The sequence below is a fragment of the Plasmodium yoelii genome (genome assembly GCF_900002385.2).
Source record: "Plasmodium yoelii strain 17X genome assembly, chromosome: 12".
Classification (NCBI taxonomy): Eukaryota; Apicomplexa; class Aconoidasida; order Haemosporida; family Plasmodiidae; genus Plasmodium; species Plasmodium yoelii.
In genome coordinates this window covers 571483-592752 of record NC_036184.2, presented here as the reverse complement: position 1 = coordinate 592752, position 21270 = coordinate 571483, and the positions used below count along the sequence as shown (strand labels likewise).

At 21.9% G+C, this 21270-nt stretch overlaps 7 protein-coding genes across 7 annotated transcripts; 5 read left to right on the top strand and 2 right to left on the bottom strand.

Moving 5' to 3' along the window:
* Positions 1 to 896: 896 nt before the first annotated feature.
* On the top strand, positions 897 to 2678 carry PY17X_1214100 (phosphoglucomutase, putative; the record flags this gene model as incomplete). Its single annotated transcript, XM_022956743.1, has 1 exon — positions 897 to 2678. One exon carries the CDS (start codon positions 897 to 899, stop codon positions 2676 to 2678), a length of 1782 nt encoding a protein of 593 aa, XP_022812600.1.
* A 1777-nt stretch (positions 2679 to 4455) lies between these two features.
* PY17X_1214000 (hypoxanthine-guanine phosphoribosyltransferase, putative) lies at positions 4456 to 5620 on the top strand (the record flags this gene model as incomplete). Its single annotated transcript, XM_718537.2, has 3 exons — positions 4456 to 4472; positions 4811 to 4904; positions 5036 to 5620. 3 exons carry the CDS (start codon positions 4456 to 4458, stop codon positions 5618 to 5620), a joined length of 696 nt encoding a protein of 231 aa, XP_723630.2.
* Positions 5621 to 7489: 1869 nt separating this feature from the next.
* Positions 7490 to 8383, top strand: PY17X_1213900 (cytochrome b-c1 complex subunit 7, putative; the record flags this gene model as incomplete). The annotated part of the gene is made up of 2 exons (XM_718536.1): positions 7490 to 7697; positions 8013 to 8383. The coding sequence occupies 2 exons, from the start codon at positions 7490 to 7492 to the stop codon at positions 8381 to 8383; spliced, it is 579 nt and encodes a 192-aa protein (XP_723629.1).
* A 1059-nt stretch (positions 8384 to 9442) lies between these two features.
* PY17X_1213800 (rhoptry associated adhesin, putative) lies at positions 9443 to 10325 on the bottom strand (the record flags this gene model as incomplete). Its single annotated transcript, XM_718535.1, has 2 exons — positions 9443 to 9676; positions 9774 to 10325. The coding sequence occupies 2 exons, from the start codon at positions 10323 to 10325 to the stop codon at positions 9443 to 9445; spliced, it is 786 nt and encodes a 261-aa protein (XP_723628.1).
* A 1697-nt stretch (positions 10326 to 12022) lies between these two features.
* PY17X_1213700 (conserved protein, unknown function) lies at positions 12023 to 13249 on the top strand (the record flags this gene model as incomplete). The annotated part of the gene is made up of 1 exon (XM_718735.1): positions 12023 to 13249. One exon carries the CDS (start codon positions 12023 to 12025, stop codon positions 13247 to 13249), a length of 1227 nt encoding a protein of 408 aa, XP_723828.1.
* Positions 13250 to 14409: 1160 nt separating this feature from the next.
* Positions 14410 to 17595, bottom strand: PY17X_1213600 (RING zinc finger protein, putative; the record flags this gene model as incomplete). The annotated part of the gene is made up of 9 exons (XM_022956742.1): positions 14410 to 14908; positions 15016 to 15116; positions 15217 to 15300; positions 15400 to 15437; positions 15554 to 15615; positions 15740 to 15850; positions 15950 to 16010; positions 16178 to 16298; positions 16408 to 17595. The coding sequence occupies 9 exons, from the start codon at positions 17593 to 17595 to the stop codon at positions 14410 to 14412; spliced, it is 2265 nt and encodes a 754-aa protein (XP_022812599.1).
* Positions 17596 to 18902: 1307 nt separating this feature from the next.
* PY17X_1213500 (heme oxygenase, putative) lies at positions 18903 to 20710 on the top strand (the record flags this gene model as incomplete). The annotated part of the gene is made up of 6 exons (XM_022956741.1): positions 18903 to 19186; positions 19333 to 19459; positions 19558 to 19719; positions 19797 to 19878; positions 20065 to 20204; positions 20585 to 20710. The coding sequence occupies 6 exons, from the start codon at positions 18903 to 18905 to the stop codon at positions 20708 to 20710; spliced, it is 921 nt and encodes a 306-aa protein (XP_022812598.1).
* Between the last annotated feature and the right edge of the window lie 560 nt (positions 20711 to 21270).

Genomic DNA, 21270 nt, shown 5'->3' with positions numbered 1-21270 from the left:
ATTTATGTTGCTTTAATTATATATATGCAATATATTTAATGCATAGCTAATTTAAAATTAATAATTTATTTTGAGAAGCTTATGACCATTCAAGCTGTAACTACTACATGTAAACATATTGCCCACCATAATATTATAGTGTTGTATATTAATGAGATTATTATCTATTATTTTATACGCATATAATATGTATCTGTGTTTATATACTATAAAATAAAACATATGTAAAAATACTTTATACGTTCTTGTCTAGCTTTATTATTTATATAAACATGTAGCTATTTGATTTATTTAAGCCCACCGTTATTTTTTTTATTTAAATTCATATTTTTTTTGTATTTACATCAAAATTTTTTTTAGTTATCCAAATATTATTTATTTCCAATCATTTATCCACGATCTAGCACACTTTATTTTATTGTTTATTCGTTTTTTTATAATTACATATTTTTTTCTACACTAATATCTTTGTTTTAGAGACACCTGCCTTTAATAATTTATTATTATTTCGTTTTATAGTATTTTTTACTTTTATTTTATATAATTTTTTCACGTAATATAAAAAACACAATATTAGCAGGTGCTTACATATTATTATATATACTATTTGAATAAAACTCGTAATTTTAATTATATATAGGGCGCCTTCCTTTTTAAATTTTTTCAAGATTTTTTCAAGATTTTTTCGAGATATTTTCGAGATTTTTTCGAGATTTTTTCGAGATTTTAATTGTAACAATTTTGATTCGTCTGTAACATCACAAATTAATAAAATCAGAATAAATAATCGATAATCTTCATAGTAAAAATAACTCCTCACATTTATATTATATTATATATATATAGCTAGCTAGATAGGAGCCTAAATTTACACCGATATAACAAAATCTCGCAAAATGAATAAGATAAAAAATCCAGAATTGCTTAAGAGTATTGAGCTGTGGAACTTATTTTCGAAACCAAAGTATTTGTCCGATCAAACCGAAGAAGTAATAAATAATTACAATGAGGAAGAATTAAATAAATTGTTTTTAAAAAGGCTTAATTTTGGAACTGCTGGTTTAAGAGGGAAAATGGGTGTTGGCTTCAATGCAATGAATGTAGTCACAATAATTCAAACAACCCAAGGTTTATGTGAATATTTAATAAATAAATATGGAATAAATTTGTGTAAAAATCGAGGAATAATATTTGGTTTTGATGGGAGACATAATTCAGAATCTTTTTCTCATGTTGCAGCATCTGTATGTTTATCAAAAGGGTTTAGGGTTTATTTATTCGGCCAAACAGTTGCTACCCCTATTTTATGTTATTCAAGTTTTAAAAAAAATTGCTTATGTGGGGTTATGATAACAGCTTCTCATAACCCTAAGATAGATAATGGATATAAATTATATGATGAAAATGGGGCACAAATAATTCCTCCAGTTGATAAAAATATATCTAATTGCATATTAGATAATTTAAAACCATGGAATGATATATATGAATATTTAAATGAAGATTTTTATTTAAAAGATAAGTCATTAGTTGAAGATATATATCATGAGATGTATGATATGTTTACATCTGATTTAAAAAACGAATTTAATTTTAGCTGTTATAGAAATTCACGTACAAAGTTAGTTATTGTTTATTCACCTATGCATGGTGTAGGTAGAAAGTTTGTTCAAAAGATTATGCAAATCGTTGGATATAATAATTTACTGACTGTACCTCAACAAGCATTACCAGATGCAGATTTTCCGACTGTTACTTTTCCAAATCCAGAAGAAAAAGGCGCATTAAATTTATCAATCGAATTAGCTGATTTAGTTAATAGTCCATTAGTAGTTGCTAATGATCCAGATGCAGATAGATTTGCTTGTGCCGAAAAATATAATAATAAATGGAAAATATTTTCAGGCGATGAATTAGGAATAATATTTGCATATTTTATTATGAAACAGTATGAGAAAAAAAATATAGATAAATCAAAGCATGTCTTTTTATGTACTATTGTTTGTTCAAGGATGTTAAAAATGTTATGTCAAAAATATGGGTATATGTATGATGAAACATTAACAGGTTTTAAATGGTTAATTAATAAAGCTATAGAATATAATGACAATAATTATAATACATTATATTGTTATGAAGAAGCTTTAGGACACGCATTGACAAAACATGTTAGAGATAAGTGTGGTATATCTGCTTTAGCTTATTGGGTAGAAATGGCTGTATATTTATATGAAAATAATTTGACATTTCATCAATACTTAGAAAATATTAGAAAAGAAATAGGATATTTTGTAAGCAATAATGGATATTATACTGTTTTTGATTCAAATGATGTCGCTAGCATATTTGATGAATTTAGATCTAATGGAAATTATAAACAGCAGTTAGCTTCATATAAAATTTTGCATATTAGGGATCTAACTACAGGTTATGATTCACAGACATCTGATAAAAAATCATTAATTGCTCCAACACCAGATTCACAAAATATTACACTTTATTTTGAAAACACAGCTATCGTTACTATAAGAGCAAGTGGAACAGAACCCAAAGTAAAATGGTATGGTGAAATATCTAGAGAAACTTATGAAGAAGCAAAGAATGATATAGACAAATTAATAGATGAGGTTATGCCAGTATTTATGCAACCAGATAAATACAACGTTAAAAGATGTTAAATTTTCAGAATCTATCAAATTGTTCACGCAACTTTTTTACTATGGAGTGTATGACTATTTTAAACATATATACACATTACTACTAGTGTGATACTTAAAAAATATGTATATATATAAATCATAAAATAAATTAAAAATTTGATAACCGCTAAATTCAAGAAAATAGATAAGAGGTAATAAATTCGAAAACCAAAACAGTATAGTTATTTATGTATACACATATATGTGTATGAATAATTATTATCGTCTTAACATTTAGATTTTGTATAAAACTATTTTCACGATCAATTTACATATAATTTTAATTTACACACCTCTTATTATTTGATTTATTTTACACCATCTTAATATATGTTGTAAACTTATTTAAGAACTCGAAAGATTTAATTAATCTTCAACATTTATTTTTTTTTTTCCATAAAAACTTTGTATGCATTTTTTGTTCCTTTTATTTCATCGTTAGAAATGTCAATACTATTATTAGTATAGTCACATCATCTACATGCTTATATATCCTTATGCTTATTGTAATAATTTATATATATTTCTTTCCCCCACCCAATACTATAAAAATTATAACTTGTATAGTTTTATCTTATAAATGTAAATACAAAGAAAATGTTTATATCTTTTATTGAATTGGGCTTTATGCTTTTTCAACATCATTAGATGTCATATAGTGTAATATGCAATTCTAATACGAATATTGGAAAATGGAACATAAGCATGCTATATATATGGGGAACCGATAATGAAGAAAGGCACCACGGAAAATACATACATACATATATATATATATATATATATATATATATATATATATATATATATATATATTATATGGACAGTTGAGCCATGCATAAAGTATTTAATAAAATATCTAAACGCACTTCACATTATTAGTACGTCATATTATTAGTAGTGCACAATTTATTGCACTCCTACTAATTGTTGCATGCGTTTTTATTTTAATATATGGAAAATAAAAATATTTTTATATTTGGAAAATTCTATACCGCTGTTTTGTTCATTTTAAATATTTTATATAATATTTATATGTGAAAAGAGAAAAAGGAGAATTTTATAAATAGTATTTTTTTACAAAAAAAAGAGAAAGGTGCTTGAGATTATATGGAATATCGTATTCATTATTATCGTTTTTCGTGCTTTGAGAAAAAAAAAAATAAATAACAATTTTGCATATATTGCTTTTCGGTAAAAATTAAAAAATAGTTTCCTCATATATTTTATATGTTGCATGCGTTCCAATTGTTACTAGTAATATATATTGTTATTTCCCGTTTTTTCCAATATTTTTTAATAATTTATAAAATTAAATCCAATATTCTTATAGTATCCGATTTAAATTATAATTATTTATTATAGTTTTATTAAGTTTTTTAAAGGATTACACCGCTTTTATAACACATTTTAAACGCATGCATTTATTTTCTCTCAAAAAATACCGAAAAAATTAATTACACCCCTCTAAATAAAAATTATAAATATAGAATAATGCATTGATTGTAAATAAATTTTTAAATAAAATTTAAATAAAATTTTAAATAAATTAATTAAAAATAATTAAATTTTTATATATTTTTATATTTTTTTTTTAAATATTTTTATATTTTTTTTTTAAATATTTTTATTTTTTTTCAAGAAACTTTATATTTTATATAAAGCTTATTTTAAACTATATACTTATATACTTGAGTATAATATACAGTGCTTATTAGCATTTTCAATCTTACTAAAAACAAACATATATATCAAAATGAAAATCCCAAACAAGTAATAAATAAATTAAAGATTTAAATATATATTCATATATGGTTTATATTCATTCTCTCTATATCCTGTTGTGTTAGTTACCTTTTTTTAATATGCATACTTCACTATTTTGTGAACAAGGTGTTCCGAAAAAAGTTTTTATGATATATGTATATGTATTTACAATAAATACTTTAATATATTTGTGCACGTGCCTTTTATAATTCATGTAATTATCATGGCTTTCCGATTTAAGCTAGCCACTCATTTATAATGATTACAATATGTATATGTTGTGTATATAACGAATAAAAGAGTATATATTATTTCATATATATATATGTACTTCTTATATACAGTCCAGGAGCTGGAGAACTTGGCTATGAGCCCGTTATGATAAAAGATGACGATGGATATGAATTTGATTCCTTTGTAATCCCCGATCATTATAAAGTAAAACTAAAACGAAAGTGATTCAGTCTTATAAAAAAAATTCAAAGCATCTTCATATGTATTTTTCTTTGTTTTATAATAGTAGTTTTAAAATTTTCAACTTATATATATATTTTTTTTTATCTATATAGGGTTATCTTAAAAGAATTTTGATACCAAATGGGTTAATAAAAAGTAGAGTTGAAAGAATGGCTTTTGATATTAGTAGAACATACAATGGTGAAGAATTCCATCTCGTTTGCTTATTAAAAGGATCACGATCATTTTTTACATCTTTGTTGAAATATTTAGATAGAATCCATAATTATTATATTGGAGATGCATCAACTAATTCATATAGAGAACATTATGTACGTGTAAAATCATATTGTAATACTCAATCAACTGGTAGATTGGAAATAGTTAGTGAAGATTTATCTTGTTTAAAAGGCAAAAACGTTTTAATTGTTGAAGATATAATTGATACTGGTAACACATTAACAAAATTTTGTGAGTATTTAAAAAAATTCGAACCCAAAACAATAGCAGTTTCAGCTTTATATATCAAAAGAACTCCAGTATGGAATGGATTTAAAGCTGATTTTACTGGCTTTTCAGTACCTAACTTTTTTATTGTTGGATGTGGTTTAGATTATAATGAAAATTTTAGAGACCTTAACCACGTTTGCATAATTGGTGACGAAGGAATAAAATCATTCATGCAACCATCCTCTTAAAAAAATACTTTTAAATTAATTAAAATATTTTAATATGAGGATATTAACTATATTAATAATATTTTCCGCTTTGTTATAACTCTAAAGCGCTTTGTGCGTATATTTGCATATATAGGTGTAGATTAAAAAAAATAAATAAATGCATATTGTGCATTTATTGCCTATATATATGGTTTCATCCATGTATACACACATATATATAATAGTGTGTGAATTAATTAAAGCGTGTGTGAAGTTAATAACTACACAATTCCGAAACATGACTCATTTTATTAAGTGGAGGAGTTGTGCTTTATATTATTTGAATATAACAAAATTGTTATATTTATTCAATTTGAATTGTTTTTTATAGTGTTATTATGAATATATTCGTTTCATGTATATATCTATTTATATTAGATATGAGATATATATGTGGATATATATATATATATATATGTGTGTATATTAATATACGCAAAAAACATATAAAACTTTTATTTACTACGTATATAAAAGTAAAAGCATTCTTAAAAAATTTATTCTACTAAATTATTTCTCTAACCAATTTCAAAGGTTGCCAATACATAATATCGCAACAATTTTTTAACAAAAAATATAATTCAAAATAGGAAAACATTTTTAATACAATATCATCATAGTAATTAATGAAAAGGTAAAGAAATAAACATATATATTTTTGAAGTTATTTTTTCGATCAAAAATAGTTACGTTTTCTTAAAATCTCTCGTTTATCATATATGAAACACCAACTTAATATATGAGGCAATTAAGAATTATATGCACACGTGTGTGTATATGCAAAAATATGATTATCTTAAAAAGGTTATAATGTGAATGTGTGATGATAATATCAATATATTTTACAATTTCTATTATTAAAATTTTTGTTATTTAAAAAATAAGTTTAAATTTAATAGAATATAGTTGTTTTATGCATAATAGAAAAAGAAATATTTTCGAATAAACCAAAAATATAGCATATTAAAATAAATGTGTAAGAAAAGGCTATATAATTGCCAAATATTAATAATAATTAAAACAAAATATATAAACTGATATAATTGTGTGAGTTATTCATATTTTTCGTTAATATTTAAAAAAAGTTGCTATGCCATATGAAAACATACAAGTATAGAATATTGCCAGTTCGTTTAATTATTGCATAAATTTTATTGCGGAATGAAAAGGAAAAAAACAAATATTTTCCATTACAAAATATTATAATTAATTTGTGTATAAATTTTAAATGTTTTTTGTTAGTACTTAAAATTATTGACATTTTATCTTTTTCTTTTTTTTTACATTTATGTACTATAAATACATGATAATATATATGATTATACAATCTGCTGATACTTTCATTCTTATTTGCCACTTTTTTTTTTTTTTTTTTTTTTTAAATATATGTTAACACAATTTCGTGAATTTTTTAATATAATAATTTTTTTGGAACGTATGTATTACACAATACATAATATTTTTCCATTTATATATATACACTTATTTATATTATTTATGTGTTTATTTTATACATTTATTTTACATTTTTGTACATTATTATACATTTATTTTGACTAATTATTTTAGTTAAATTATATTATATATAAATTAGTCATGATTTAAATAATTGGGGAAATAAATTATTTGCTGAATGGACATTACGTAATAATTTATAAAAATATTACTATGCTTTATTTATAACAATTAGAAGATAATTTATTAACATAAAATATAATTTTAGTAACTGCTATATTTTGTAACTACTATATTTTGTAACTGTGTATTTATATATGTGCATATATATGAAATATAGCAAATGTCATATAATGAATTAAAGTAAATGAAATATAGGTATTAATAAAAAAAATGTCATTACATAAAGAAATTTGTAAATACATTATAAAAGCAGGCTCAAAAGATATTAAGAAATTAGAATATGAACCAACAAAGAGAAAAACAAATAGACTAACTGAAGCTTTCAAAAATGCATTTTTCCCTTATTATTTTAAGTTTATCCGAGGACCCTTTGAAAGATGGCAATATTGTGCAACGACCAAATTTTTGAGAGAACATGGTAATACAAAAAAATGTGATAAATATATGCATAGGAAAAATATCGTTTTATGTTCCCGACCTTTGTGTATGTTTTTGTTTGTTTTTTAAAGAATAAGCATTTATTATCATAACAAAGATATACTGAAATAAAATGAATTGTAATTTTTCGATAAAAATGAGAACTAATTATTTAGTTATATGTAAAATAAAGTTATTTTATATCCATTATTATTGTCTATTGTGTATTAGTACTTCAATTGTGGCGCTCGTATCCAAATATTGTCATTTGCCATTTAACAATTGATGATTTAATAATTTTTGCTTCTTTAATTAGGTTTAATGTACGATGACATGTACAGTGATAAAGATCCAGTAATCGAAAGAGCCATATCTTTATTACCAAAAGATATAAAAATAAAAAGATATAGAAGAATGTTAAGAGGCACACACATAAATTTCCTAAGACTATACTTACATCCATCAGAGCAAAACTATGACCCATATATACCATATTTAGCTCCATATATTGAAGAAGCAAAATTTCAGTTACAAGAAGAAGAAGAATTATTGGGCTACCATCCATATGATAGAAGGTTGTATTCAGGTGGAACAACAGGATTTGGTGATTTAGAACCAGGTTTACATTTTCTTGTATCTATTCCAAATCTTTATGGGGCTGCTATACCACATTCAAAGAAAAAATAAAAACCCTCATACATATGTATAGTTTATCATAAATCAAAAGTTATTGTATATATTTATCTATTTTTACAATGCTTATATTATAGTTTTAATATTTCCATAATTTTAATTAATTTTTTATTTTTTTGTAAAATTACATTATATGGGAATAATACATTGTTCAAGTATGAAAATGCACACACAAATTGGCACATTAGTAAATGTTTTCCAACATCATACATATTCAGTGGCATATAAATATGCGAGTATGTTTTGGGAATATGCTAATTCTTATGCATATCTATGTATTTATAGAAAACCCTTCAAGTATGAAAATTTTTATTATTCTTTCAAATATATTTTTTTTACAAATTAATTTTTTTTTTAATGTAAATATAAAAAGTTTAAAACCAATACATATACACATTTTTTAAAATCATGAATACAAAAATATATGCATATATATATGCATAATATGTATATATTTTTTAAAGGTCATATTTCCGCATTTTTTAAAATTGTAATCTCAAATGCTATATATTTACTTAAAACCTTCACAAAAAAAAACGAATGAAAAGTAAAAAATATAAAAATAAATAATATTTCTTAAATCACAAAACATAAAACAAAAAAAACGATAAAACAACAAATACAAATGATATTACTTTTTCGAAAAAAAAGACAAAAATAAGAGTAATATATACAAAAAATAAATATAAATCATAATAAAATATGAATAAAAAAAGTTATTCAAAAAGCTTTATTGTTCATGTGCATACATAATACCTGTATTCATTTTTTATATATATCATATACATGAAATGAAAAAAAAACAAATATGATAATACCTACATAATATATATATATATATATATATATATATTTATTTATTTTATAGGATTACAAACAATAAAAACGATTTATAAGACGGATGGATGTTATATCATGAAAAATTTTGAAAACTATATAAAATATTTAATTTGTTTTTCTATTTAATTTTCTTCGGTTTTCCATTATGTATGTTTTCCTTTTATTTGCGTTTCTTTCTTTGCTCTCCGATTTATGCCCACATTTTTAGGATTTTTAAGAATCCTGAACATATACCAACTTATTGATTTTTGAATTAAGAACAATTGTGGTCATAGTTAATTTTTCTAAACTAAAAAAAATATCCTGACATTCAGTATTAATATCTTTTAAGTAAACATTTTTATTATCAACTTTTATATATTGTGTTGATATCTTAGAGTCTGGAATAAATTCGAGAATTTTCATGAGATGAGAACATGTAATTTTTAGGTAATTTGAAGCTCGTTCCTGTAATGTAGAAAAAAAAATAATTATAATAAATATGTAATATGAATGAATAAAGAAATCATTTAACATATATAAATGTATAATATAAAAAAAATACCAATGCATTGCTTGTCGATAATATTTCATCTGTTAATGTTTTGTAAGAAGGAATGAAATGCCCATTTTTGTCATGTGTTCCATATTCTAATAAATTTTCTTTATTAATTTTTTTTTCGGGTGGGACATCATTTTTTTTTTCTTCATTATTATTATTGTTATTATTGTTATCATTACGATTATTATTATTGTCGTTATTATTATTATTGTCGTTATTATTATTGTCATTATTATTATTGTCGTTATTATTATTATTGTCGTTATTATTATTATTATTGTCACGATTATTATTATTGTCATTATTATTCACATTATTATTCATATTGTTATTCAGATTGTTATTCGCATTGATATTCTTTGCATTGTCATTCATAACCTTTTCGTCATTTGGCTTAACCATCATGAAGCTGTAATTATTTAAATGTTCGTCTTTTAAATAATTTTCTTTCATAGCATTTCCATGTTTTTTTCTTTTTGGGTATTTAGAACATTCAGCAGTTTCTCTCCATATTTTAAAAAAACAAATAACAAAAAAAACTAATATCTTTTTCATTGTTTAAAAGTATATATGTGTGTAATTAATTTTGTTGAATATAGAAATATATATTGGGTGGAATGCATATAAATAATATATATTATTTATATATATTATTTATATACATTATTTATATTTATTATTTATGTCTATATATGTTTGGTTGGTCTTTTATTATGTATTTTATTATTCTTCCTTTGTGGTGCGGTTTCACTTTTTCCCGAATAGTAAAATTACAGAGTAAATAATTTGATCACTATCGAAATATTCTATATATTTCAAAATTATATGATACACTAAAATTTTTTATATCGATAAATATCAATTTTATATGTATGAAAAAACAATGCTTATCTTCTGTGTATTAGCATAACGTAATGATTATTTTTACGTAAGCATATATTCTTTTATTTAATTATTAAAAATAGAGAGCGAAAAAAAAACATATACGAAAAATAACAGAGAGACTTATTTTGTTCGAACGATTTTTAAGTTAATATTTTGAAAAATGCATTAACTAGACAACCTTCAAAATATAAAATGTAAAAAAAAAGTTATTTCCTTTTAAACTACCATAATAATTTTTATGTTTAAAAAAATAAAAATAAATAAAAATATTTTGAGATATAGTGCAGTTTAATATGTCATAATTTTGTGTGCAGTATAAATATATTATATTTGTTTTATTATTTTATTCATTAGTTATTTTATTATAATTTGTTTTTTTTTTAATGCTGTACGTTGGTGCATGAAACTTTTAGTATATATATGAAACGATAGATAAATATTTTCCTAATAAAAACAATGTAAAAAAGAAAAACAAGAAAAAAAAGACTTAACAGTTGTAATAAATTTATATACTACCACCATTCTTCTATAAAATAACCAAAAAAAATTATGAAAAATAAATTATTATTTATGTAAATTAACAAAGTAAATATATATAGTAAAGTTTGACAATTTTCCTTTTGCTTGATGTTTATTCGTGGTTTAGCATTTTCTTTCTTTGTATGCATATGCTAGTGTATATATCTGAATATACATTTTTAAGCATAAATGTATGCATACAAGAATATCCAATCACAAATGTATGTATATATATATATATATATACATACATATGTTTATTTACATGGTTATTATTACAACGAACATATACATATGTATAGATATATCCAATAAAATGGAGCACACGGTCAAAAAATAAATAAAAACAACAGCACAACTGCTAAACAAAAAAATGGATACATAGAATTAAATGAAAAATTTTGATTATTCGAAAATTTCATAAATATAATGTAAACAGGGTTGGTAAATTAATTTTTGGTCAAAGGTGTCGAATTTTATATCACAGGAAAAATACATCATAGTGTAGAAAATAAAATAATTAAAAAAAAAGAAAAATAACTATGCATATTAAACTTCTTTCCAATATAATTCACCTAAATTATTGGAATGTACTATTTTATTTGGATATTATAAAACTATGTATAAAATCATGATATAATAATGTGAAATTCGTAAAGCATTTCAAGCCAAAGCTAAATATTTTTCATATATATATATATCCTAAAAAACGAAATTCAAACATTACTACTCTCTTAATATATATATGGATTATATGGTGTAAAAGGAAACACTAATCAATAGGAACAAGATGCATATATAATAGCATTTCAACTTTTAAACAATAAATTTAAAAAATAACAAAAAAAATGAGTTATGCAAATAATTTTCAAAGGGTATTATATGCCTCTCGTTTTATGAGAGTGTTCGGAAAATTCAAAAGAGCACAATTAAGAGAAAAACCACAAAGAAAAATAGGGCCTTTTAGTAATCCTGTAAAAAGATTAGTAAGATTAAAAGAAAAAGAAAGATTATTTTGTGAACTAGGAATGCCACGTATAATACCAAGAGCAAAAGTTGGATATAATGAAAAAATATTAGAAATTATAAAACCTCCAAATGTAAGAAAAGAAATACTGGATAGAAGATTAGAATTTTTATTATCAAATGAAAGTGTATACCAACAAATGTACAATAAAATGTATAATGGAATAACTCCATATCAATGTGAATTATATATGTGGGAAAGACAAATGAGAGATTTAAGAAAAATATATAGAGCTCAATATTTACACAAGTTAAGTGAAATTACTAATGAAGAAAGAATTAAACAATTAAAATTATTATTGCAAACTAAAGAAGATAAAAAAAAAAGAAGAGAAATAATCAGAAATCGTATATTAGAAGATAAAAAAAGAAAAGCTATATTAAAAGATCGCTTATCATTAGAAAAAAAACTTACTCAATCTATTCTTTTTAGAAGGCAATCGAATATAAAAAAAAAAAATATATATTGGCTAGCCAAATTACAAAAAAAAAGTTTATATATAAATTCTGAAGATTTCAAAAAAAAAATATATCAAACTGATACTGGTAATAATAATAGTAATTCTACTAATGCTACAGTTAGTAGTGATATTAATTACTGTGATGATGAAAATCCCCTTTTCAATCGAAATATATCCACTAGTGATTTATATAAAGATTTAGGATATGATGTAAAAGATAAAAATAATAATAATGATAAAATTTATAAGGCAGACAATATTTATAAAACACTGTTAGAAGAATCATTCAATTTTTTAGAAGAAGATGAAGATCAATTTGAACAAAATAATTCTGATGATAATCAGGGAGATATTCCACATAAACAAAGAGCTCATATTTTATATTCTTCATTTTCGAATGATGAAAAAATTAAACTTCTTGATGATAAAATAGCTATACTTTCAAAAATAATTGAAGAAAAATCATATTCTAAAGGTGTAGACAATAACAACATAATGTTCTACATACAACTAAAGGATAAATTAGAAGCATCCAAACAAGCATTTTTGGAAAAAAAATACTTAAAAGATAAAGAAAAATCCAATTAAATTTATGCACCCGTATTTATAAAATATAACATGTTATTCTATGGAAGGATATGTTTATAAATATATACGATGAATATACACATATATGCTTAATTTTTTCGATATACATATTTCATATTTTTCTACAAATTTATGAAATTGTGAAATCATGAAATTGTGAAATTATGAAATTATGAAATATATTTTTTAATTCAATTCAATAAATTTCATTTTTACTATTTTGTAATTGCGCTAAATCATGCAATTTTCATTTTTTTTAATTAATTTTGTATACGCTTTCTTGCCATTTATATTCGGAAAGTAAATGTTTTTTTTTGGATATTCCATTTATAATTATCAACTCTTTTGATGAACGACATTTATTTTTTAGTATAATTCCTATTTTAAAGTTTTTAATTTTAAAATATACTAAAGAATATATTATCACGTATAATAGGGTTTACCTATATAGGCTTTGAATAAATATTGTAAAGAGATTAAGGATAATTTGTTCCCTCTTATTTATATGTATTAACAAATAAATTATGTATATTTCAAACTAGACATAAGTTATCTCATAAAAGTCAATATGCTATATACTTATTTTTTATTCAATTTTTTTTTAAATAAAAATTTTAGCAAAATAAAAAAGTGAAAATTGACAAATGTATTTAAAAATCAAAAAATTAAAAGAACAATGGAAAAAACGATAGTAAGCATATAATGAATATTTTTAACAAATAAAAAAATTAATATTCAAAACAATTAAATATTATGCTTACTTAAAATAAATACAATCTCCTATTATCTAGTAATAATAAAGATTAATATATTGTGTGTACTTAAGAATAAACAGAAAAAAAAAATATTTCACATAATAAGGTAAATAAAGAATACAATGTAATTCGAAACATAGTATATTATTAAGAATAAAAGGAGATATTAAATAAAAAATGTGTGTGTTACATATATATATATATTTAATATGATAAATGTAAACAAAAAACGACACTAAAAGACAGTCTATGGAAATATTATATATATGTAAGTATATAAAATAAAAGAAAAGTAATTGCGCAATGCAAACATTTGTAATACTAAAACAAAAATATATATAAATAAATACAGCCTGAATATGCAAAGTTGCATTTTTAACTATTAAAATAATGAAATATATTCATTTAGTTTTTATTTTCTGGTTTTTTTTTTTTAGTTGTTTTGATTTTAATACAATCCATCAAATTAATACTAAGTGTACCACTACCAATAGATATATTATCTTCCTTTTTTTCATTAATATCAATTTTAGTATTGCAATTAGATTTAGCAACATCAAGAAAACTTTTGGATATTTGATAAACTTGATCATCGTCATCTAAGGATTGTTGTTTTGTGGCAGCAGCAGATTTATTAGCAATGTTTTTGTTGTCACATTTACTTTTCTTATAATTTTCGATATCATTTTTCTTTTTCTTTTTTTTGTCACCAAAATTATTATTCATTTTTTTTTTTTTTAATTCCATTGCATCAAAAAATTGATTTTCATATTGATCATAATCTAGACTATTTGAATTTATATAATATAATTCTTCTGATGGCATGAAGTCTTCATATTTTAATATTTCATCTTCATATATTTCTGTTTGAGAATATATATTTCCTCCTATTTGATTTGATAGCCTTAAAATAAATACAACGAAAATTGATCATACATATATTTATATACATATTAAAATAAAACCCAAAAATTGAATTTTATATAAATGTATATATATATATATATATACCTTAATTTATTAGAACTTCCAATTTTTTCGGGGATGTTTATATTTATTGTATTAGTTGGGAGGTCCCAGTAACGTTTTTCCTTTCGAGCAATTTCCTCATTCTGTTACATACAAAATGGATTATAAACATGTATACATTACATACATATGAAACATGTATACACATATATTATTAACACAAAATGGTTTATGATTTATTACCGCTAAGGCTTGAAACAGTTTTTCCTCCTTCTTTTTTTTACTTAAAATGTTATAATTCTTTTTATTTCGCTCTGATATTTCCTTCTATAATTCGTAAAAATAAGGTAAAAGAAAAGATGAAAAAGGTAGCGATGATGAAAATAAATGAAAATAAATGAAAATAAATGAATGGTCTATAAATACCGCAAAGTGAGTTTGGGTTCTTTTAGATATAACATCATCTGAGAAAAATGAATAATAGATAAGTATGTGTGTATATATATTCTGAGCAATGTGTGGATATACATGCACAAATTCTACATTATTATATAGTTAAACAAGGGGAATATAATTTTACCAATATTTAGTGTGGCAAATGAAACATTTATCCCAAGAGGTAAGCATGATAAAAATGTGTATCTATTATAGAAATTAAAAAAAAAAAACGAATAATCATGCATATAAGATACCTACTTATTTAAATATACACATACATATATAGTGATTTATTTATTATATGATCATTAATTGTGATATATTTTACTTTTTCTTAGTTTTTTCAGTTAGCTCAAAGGATTCAATATATGTAATATGCTTGTTATACAAAAATTTGGGAATTTTATCCATGTCATTATTATATTCAAAAAGAATTAACCTATTAAAGTGCAAGCGTAATATATTTTATACAATATTTTTTGAATATAGAAAAATACTTGTATGGGTGTCTGATATATTGTTTTTTTTTAAAACAAACTTTAAAACGAAAGGATCGAGGAATATACATTGTCCATCGATACTTTGATAGAAATATATTTCTGCAAATAACAAAATGAAAAAAAAAAAATATTATAAAATTAACGAATTATATATTAACAAGTGATTTTGAAAATTAAAAATATAAAAGATTATCGAACATAATAATTTATAATACACATATTATATGAAAATGAACACATATATTTATTTTCTTATTTATTCTAACCATTTTCATTATTATTTTTTTCTGAATCAGTACTCTCTCTTCGATCTGAAGATACACCTTTTTTCGTTGGCATTCCGAGAGAATCAATTATCATCTCTTTTTTAATTTGTTCTATACTATCCTGCAAAGTGAAAAAAAAATACAAGACGAATATATATGCATATATATACATATTGAGAGTAAAAAAGGCATTTGGATATATAGTGGATAAATAAAAATAGGATAATTACATAAACTTCTTGTGCCAAATTATTGTATAAGTAAAAAGAATCAGCCAAATTTTCCAAGTCCAATTCTGTTCCTTCGTCAATATATAAAAGATTTGAATCCAACTTTTCAATTGGTATACTCATATATTCTGCTATCCTGAATTTGATATTGGTTATAGCTTTTTGTATAATATCTTGATCGGATATAAAAAATTTATTTTTATTATTTTCACGAATAAAATATAAAATTTTTAAATCTTTTAACAATAGAGAAAGAGGGTTATATAAATAATAAATTTTACAAAATTGTACTCCTAAATTTAAATTTAATTTTAGTATTTTTTCTGAATTATTTTGACTAAAAGAATACAAATTTTGAATTGTTGTATCTAAATTTACAATATCTTTAAAATCCATATTTTTTTTATTTTTAATAAAATTATTATTAGTAACTTTAAAATTTTTATTAAAATATAATTTTTCACATTTTATATCAATTTTTTTATTATGTGTAAATAATAAACACATACTTATCTTATCATTTATATCATATTTTTTAACATATTGAAATTTAACACATCTTAAATCATTTTCATTAATTATTTCAAAACATATAGGGCATTTTTTCCATGCTTGATTTTTTCCTTCATCTATAAAATATTTTAAAATACATAGGAAACAAAAAATATGTCTACATTTTGTTATCCTTGGTGATATTATATTATTTTCAAGACAAATTGGGCAAGCTAAATTTGTATCGTCATAAATAATGTAATCCACTTTTTCTATATGCTTCCATTCTATATTATCTCCATCTAAAGAATTTGTTAAATATTTTTTTTCCAACACATAATACCTAAAATTACAATTTATATATTGTTTTTTTTTATTATTATTATTGTTAGAAATATTTGATGAAGTTTGGTTATTATTTCGTTTATTTTTTATATTTTTCGCTGTAGAAATACATATGCTTTTTTTTAAAATTGATATTTTGGGTTCATATCTATTATAATTAACTATATAATTTAAACTTATTCCTTTTTTGTTATTTGCATTTTTCCCTTTTTCATTCGTCGTTTTTTTACTTTTATTTTTATTTGATCCCTCTATATCTTTTTCCAAGTTGTCATTTATGTTATTCTCTATATATGAGGGGTTGTTGTTTGAGCTGTTGTCGGTTTTGTTAATTTCAAAATTGTGAATCATTGACACGCTATTATTTTTGTTATTTTTATATATTTTATGATTATTAATTGGCAATATAGATGTGCCAGTTTTATTGCAAATTCTATTTGACTTGTTTTTGTCTCTATCGAATTGACCATATAAATTACTGAGTGAAAATTTTATATTTTCATTTTTCATCTCAGATTTTATTATTTTATTATTTTTTTCGCGTTACCCCATATTATAGGCTTTGTAATCCGATGTGTAATATACAACTTAGTAAATTATCACTAAAACTTATTAATTTTGAAATTAAGTTTAACGTATATATTACTTCAGTTGTGTATATTTGTTAATATATATTTTTTTTAATTTTTTTGGAAAAAACACAAAATTATAAAATCATATATATTCGTGTTAGCCTATCAAAACATATAGGAAATAATATGGACATAAAGAAGCATACCAATGGTTATATTTTAACACAAATTTTTATATGGATTTAGAAAAGATATGAACAAAAAGTAATATTGTTTGTAAAATGGATTTATATAGGCATACAAGATATAAATAATAATGAAAATAACCTATGTATCTGTTAAAACTTTTTTTTTTTTTTTTTTTTCCCCCCCCACCTTTTTTCTCGTTCTTAGTAATGGAAAATATATATTTTCCTCTACCAAATTATATGGAAAAAAAATTATTACTATAAAAATAAAGACGGGGGAAAAAACATAATACAAATATAGCGCATGTTTTAAATGCGTATAAATTTATAAAAATAATAAAACGCAAACCACAATGAAATTATAAATTCAGATATGTAAATAGATACAGGTATATAAATATATTGTATTAATAATGGGTTATATTATCCCATTAATTTTGTAGTTTTTATGTGTTACATAATCGAACAATTTTCTTGTAAAAAAAAATATATATATCTATTTTTTTTTTTTTGACGATATGGAATGCACATTTTCTCCTTTTTTTTATTATATTATATTTTATTTTTTTTTTAAGTATAAAATAATTACATATTTTTATGCACAAATTATATAAAAAATAAATAAAAGAAAAATATATAATATGAAAAATAATTATACTTTAGAAAATGATGAAAAATTGGAATATATTATTACAGAGAAGTGCTTAAAAAGCGGAAAATTTTGAAGTGTGAAAATTATATACATTTTTTCGTATTTTTAATGTAATAATTATATAAAGTTGAAGTAAATAAATATATGTATGTATGTTGGTAAAAAAATAAAGAGATAAAAAAATGCTAAGATGTTTGATGTATCAGGGTTAAAGATGCTTATAACGCTAAGAAGAAACTATAAAATATGATTTATACGTCATTATTATTTTTTTTAATTTATGCATTTTTGTCCATTGTTCATAATGAAAAGATATATTATAACATAGACTATAAAAAAAACAGTAATGACATTTTTTTTATAAAGAAATTGTTTAAATATAAGAAAAAGTATCGTATTAATGCAAAAGAGTTTGTTAATTTTAAAGAAATTCAATTACAAAGAATAAATGATTATAGAAAAAGAAGTGGGACAGGAAAAAATAATATTAACTATAATATAAGGGATTCATATAATATCCATGAAAATTCGTAAGTTTTATTTTCATGTATAGAAAATTTGAAACATACACTTTTGTTATCTCAAATGCGTAATTATGTAAATTTTTACATGCACACAGCCCTACATTGTTCCTATATATATATATGCATGTATATTTTTTGTTTCATATATAAAGTCTTTTTGTTAGAAATGAAGTATTTCCAACATTAGCTAAAATAGAAACTGAAAAATTGAAGGAAAGAGAAAAGAATAGAGAAATATATAAAAATATTAATGATTACAATACCAGTTTTGATAGGCGGGTAAAAATATGCTAACAACCATTTTATTAAGAAATGTATAACCTCATTTATGTATTCCTTTTATTATGGTATATATATTTAATTGTCTTTTTTTGCAGACGTTTATACAATTTCTTATCGATTTATATAATATTTTTATGAAAATTGATGAATTGTTCCTTATTAACAAAGATAAATTTTCTATTCTAACATATAATGGTCCTATGATGTTAACTAATTATCTTTATGAAGATATAATTTATCTTACATCCATAGTTGAGGTAAAACTTATAAAAATTATGCATAATTTTATTTATTTTTCATTTTTATATTGATTTATTTTTTTTCGAAAATTTAGAATTCAGAAACAATAACAGCTAGCCAATATTGTAGAGATTATATTTACCATCTTGAAGAATTAGCCGAAAAAAATAAATTAAGTAATAATTAATTAAAGAAAGAAAATGTGAATTTACATATTTTTTTAATAAAAGAAAATAATCTTTATCATGATAGAATAACTGTATACTTTCAACATTTTATGATTTATATATAGCTGTAAAATGTCTAATATGCATAAAAACTATCATAAAAATTGTATGAATATATATTTTTTTTTTGTACAGAATTTTTAGCTCATTCTTATTTATTTTACAAAAATTTTCATTTAACGAAAGAACATTTATTAAATAGCATTTGCAAATATTTGAACATAATTAAAACGTTAAAATCAACACGATATGTTCCTGATGTGTCTAATTTCGAGGTCAGTATATAAACTTTATAATAAACATCACTATTAACTGTTTATACTTAAATTTTACATATAAAAAATTCATAAGTATATGTGTGTGTGCAAATAACATTCACAATATTATGAAGCCATTTCAAAGATATTTTAGTGGATAAATTAGTTATTTTATGCATATACATATGATTTAATAAGTATATATGTAATTGTTAGTATAATAAATATGCTAATAATGCATATTCTTATTATGTTTCCTTTATTATTTTATACTCATTATATAGCCAAAAATATTATTAAATGCAATCAACATTGTATTTCTACATATCCCGAAATGTACACACGCTTAATGTATGTTTAAAAATATTAAAATGTATATTTTATTTTTTTATTTTCAGTATTGTTTAAATAAAATGAGCCGTAAATGGACACGATGGGAAAAAGATAGTTTTTTGGCTAGTCTTCATGATGCCACCGATAAAATGATGATTTTGACAAAACATTTTGAAAATGTAAAAAAGTGATTGTTTTACCATTCAATTTTTATTTATTGTTGTTAATGGTTATAGTTTTGTTAATCCACTATTCTGGATAATAAAATATCATTACATTGCCGTGCAAGCAAATAAATAAATATATATATATATATATATTCATATATTTATTACATCCATTGTTTATCGACATTAATCACTATAGAGAAAAGCAATGAGTGCTTTTTCTGCTTTTTTGTTTGGTGTATTTTTTGTTGTTATCTTTTTAAAACCTTTAAAACATATGACCAATTTTTTCTAATTAAAATGGATCTTTATTAAGCTAAGATAATGCCAACCTTAAAATGACGAACTACACTGATTGTGTAGTTGTTAAAATATGAAGATATAAGCCGTTTTATGCTTATTCATTTAATTTATTCATATTGCTTATTATTTTTAGCCATTAAGAATAATATAAAAAATAAATAATAAATTAAGAGTCTTTTAAATGATATAAAATTAGTTAATTTATACATAATACTTTTATTATTTTTTTTTTTACAATATATAGGATATTTAATATTTCATAAAATAAATTATCTTTACAT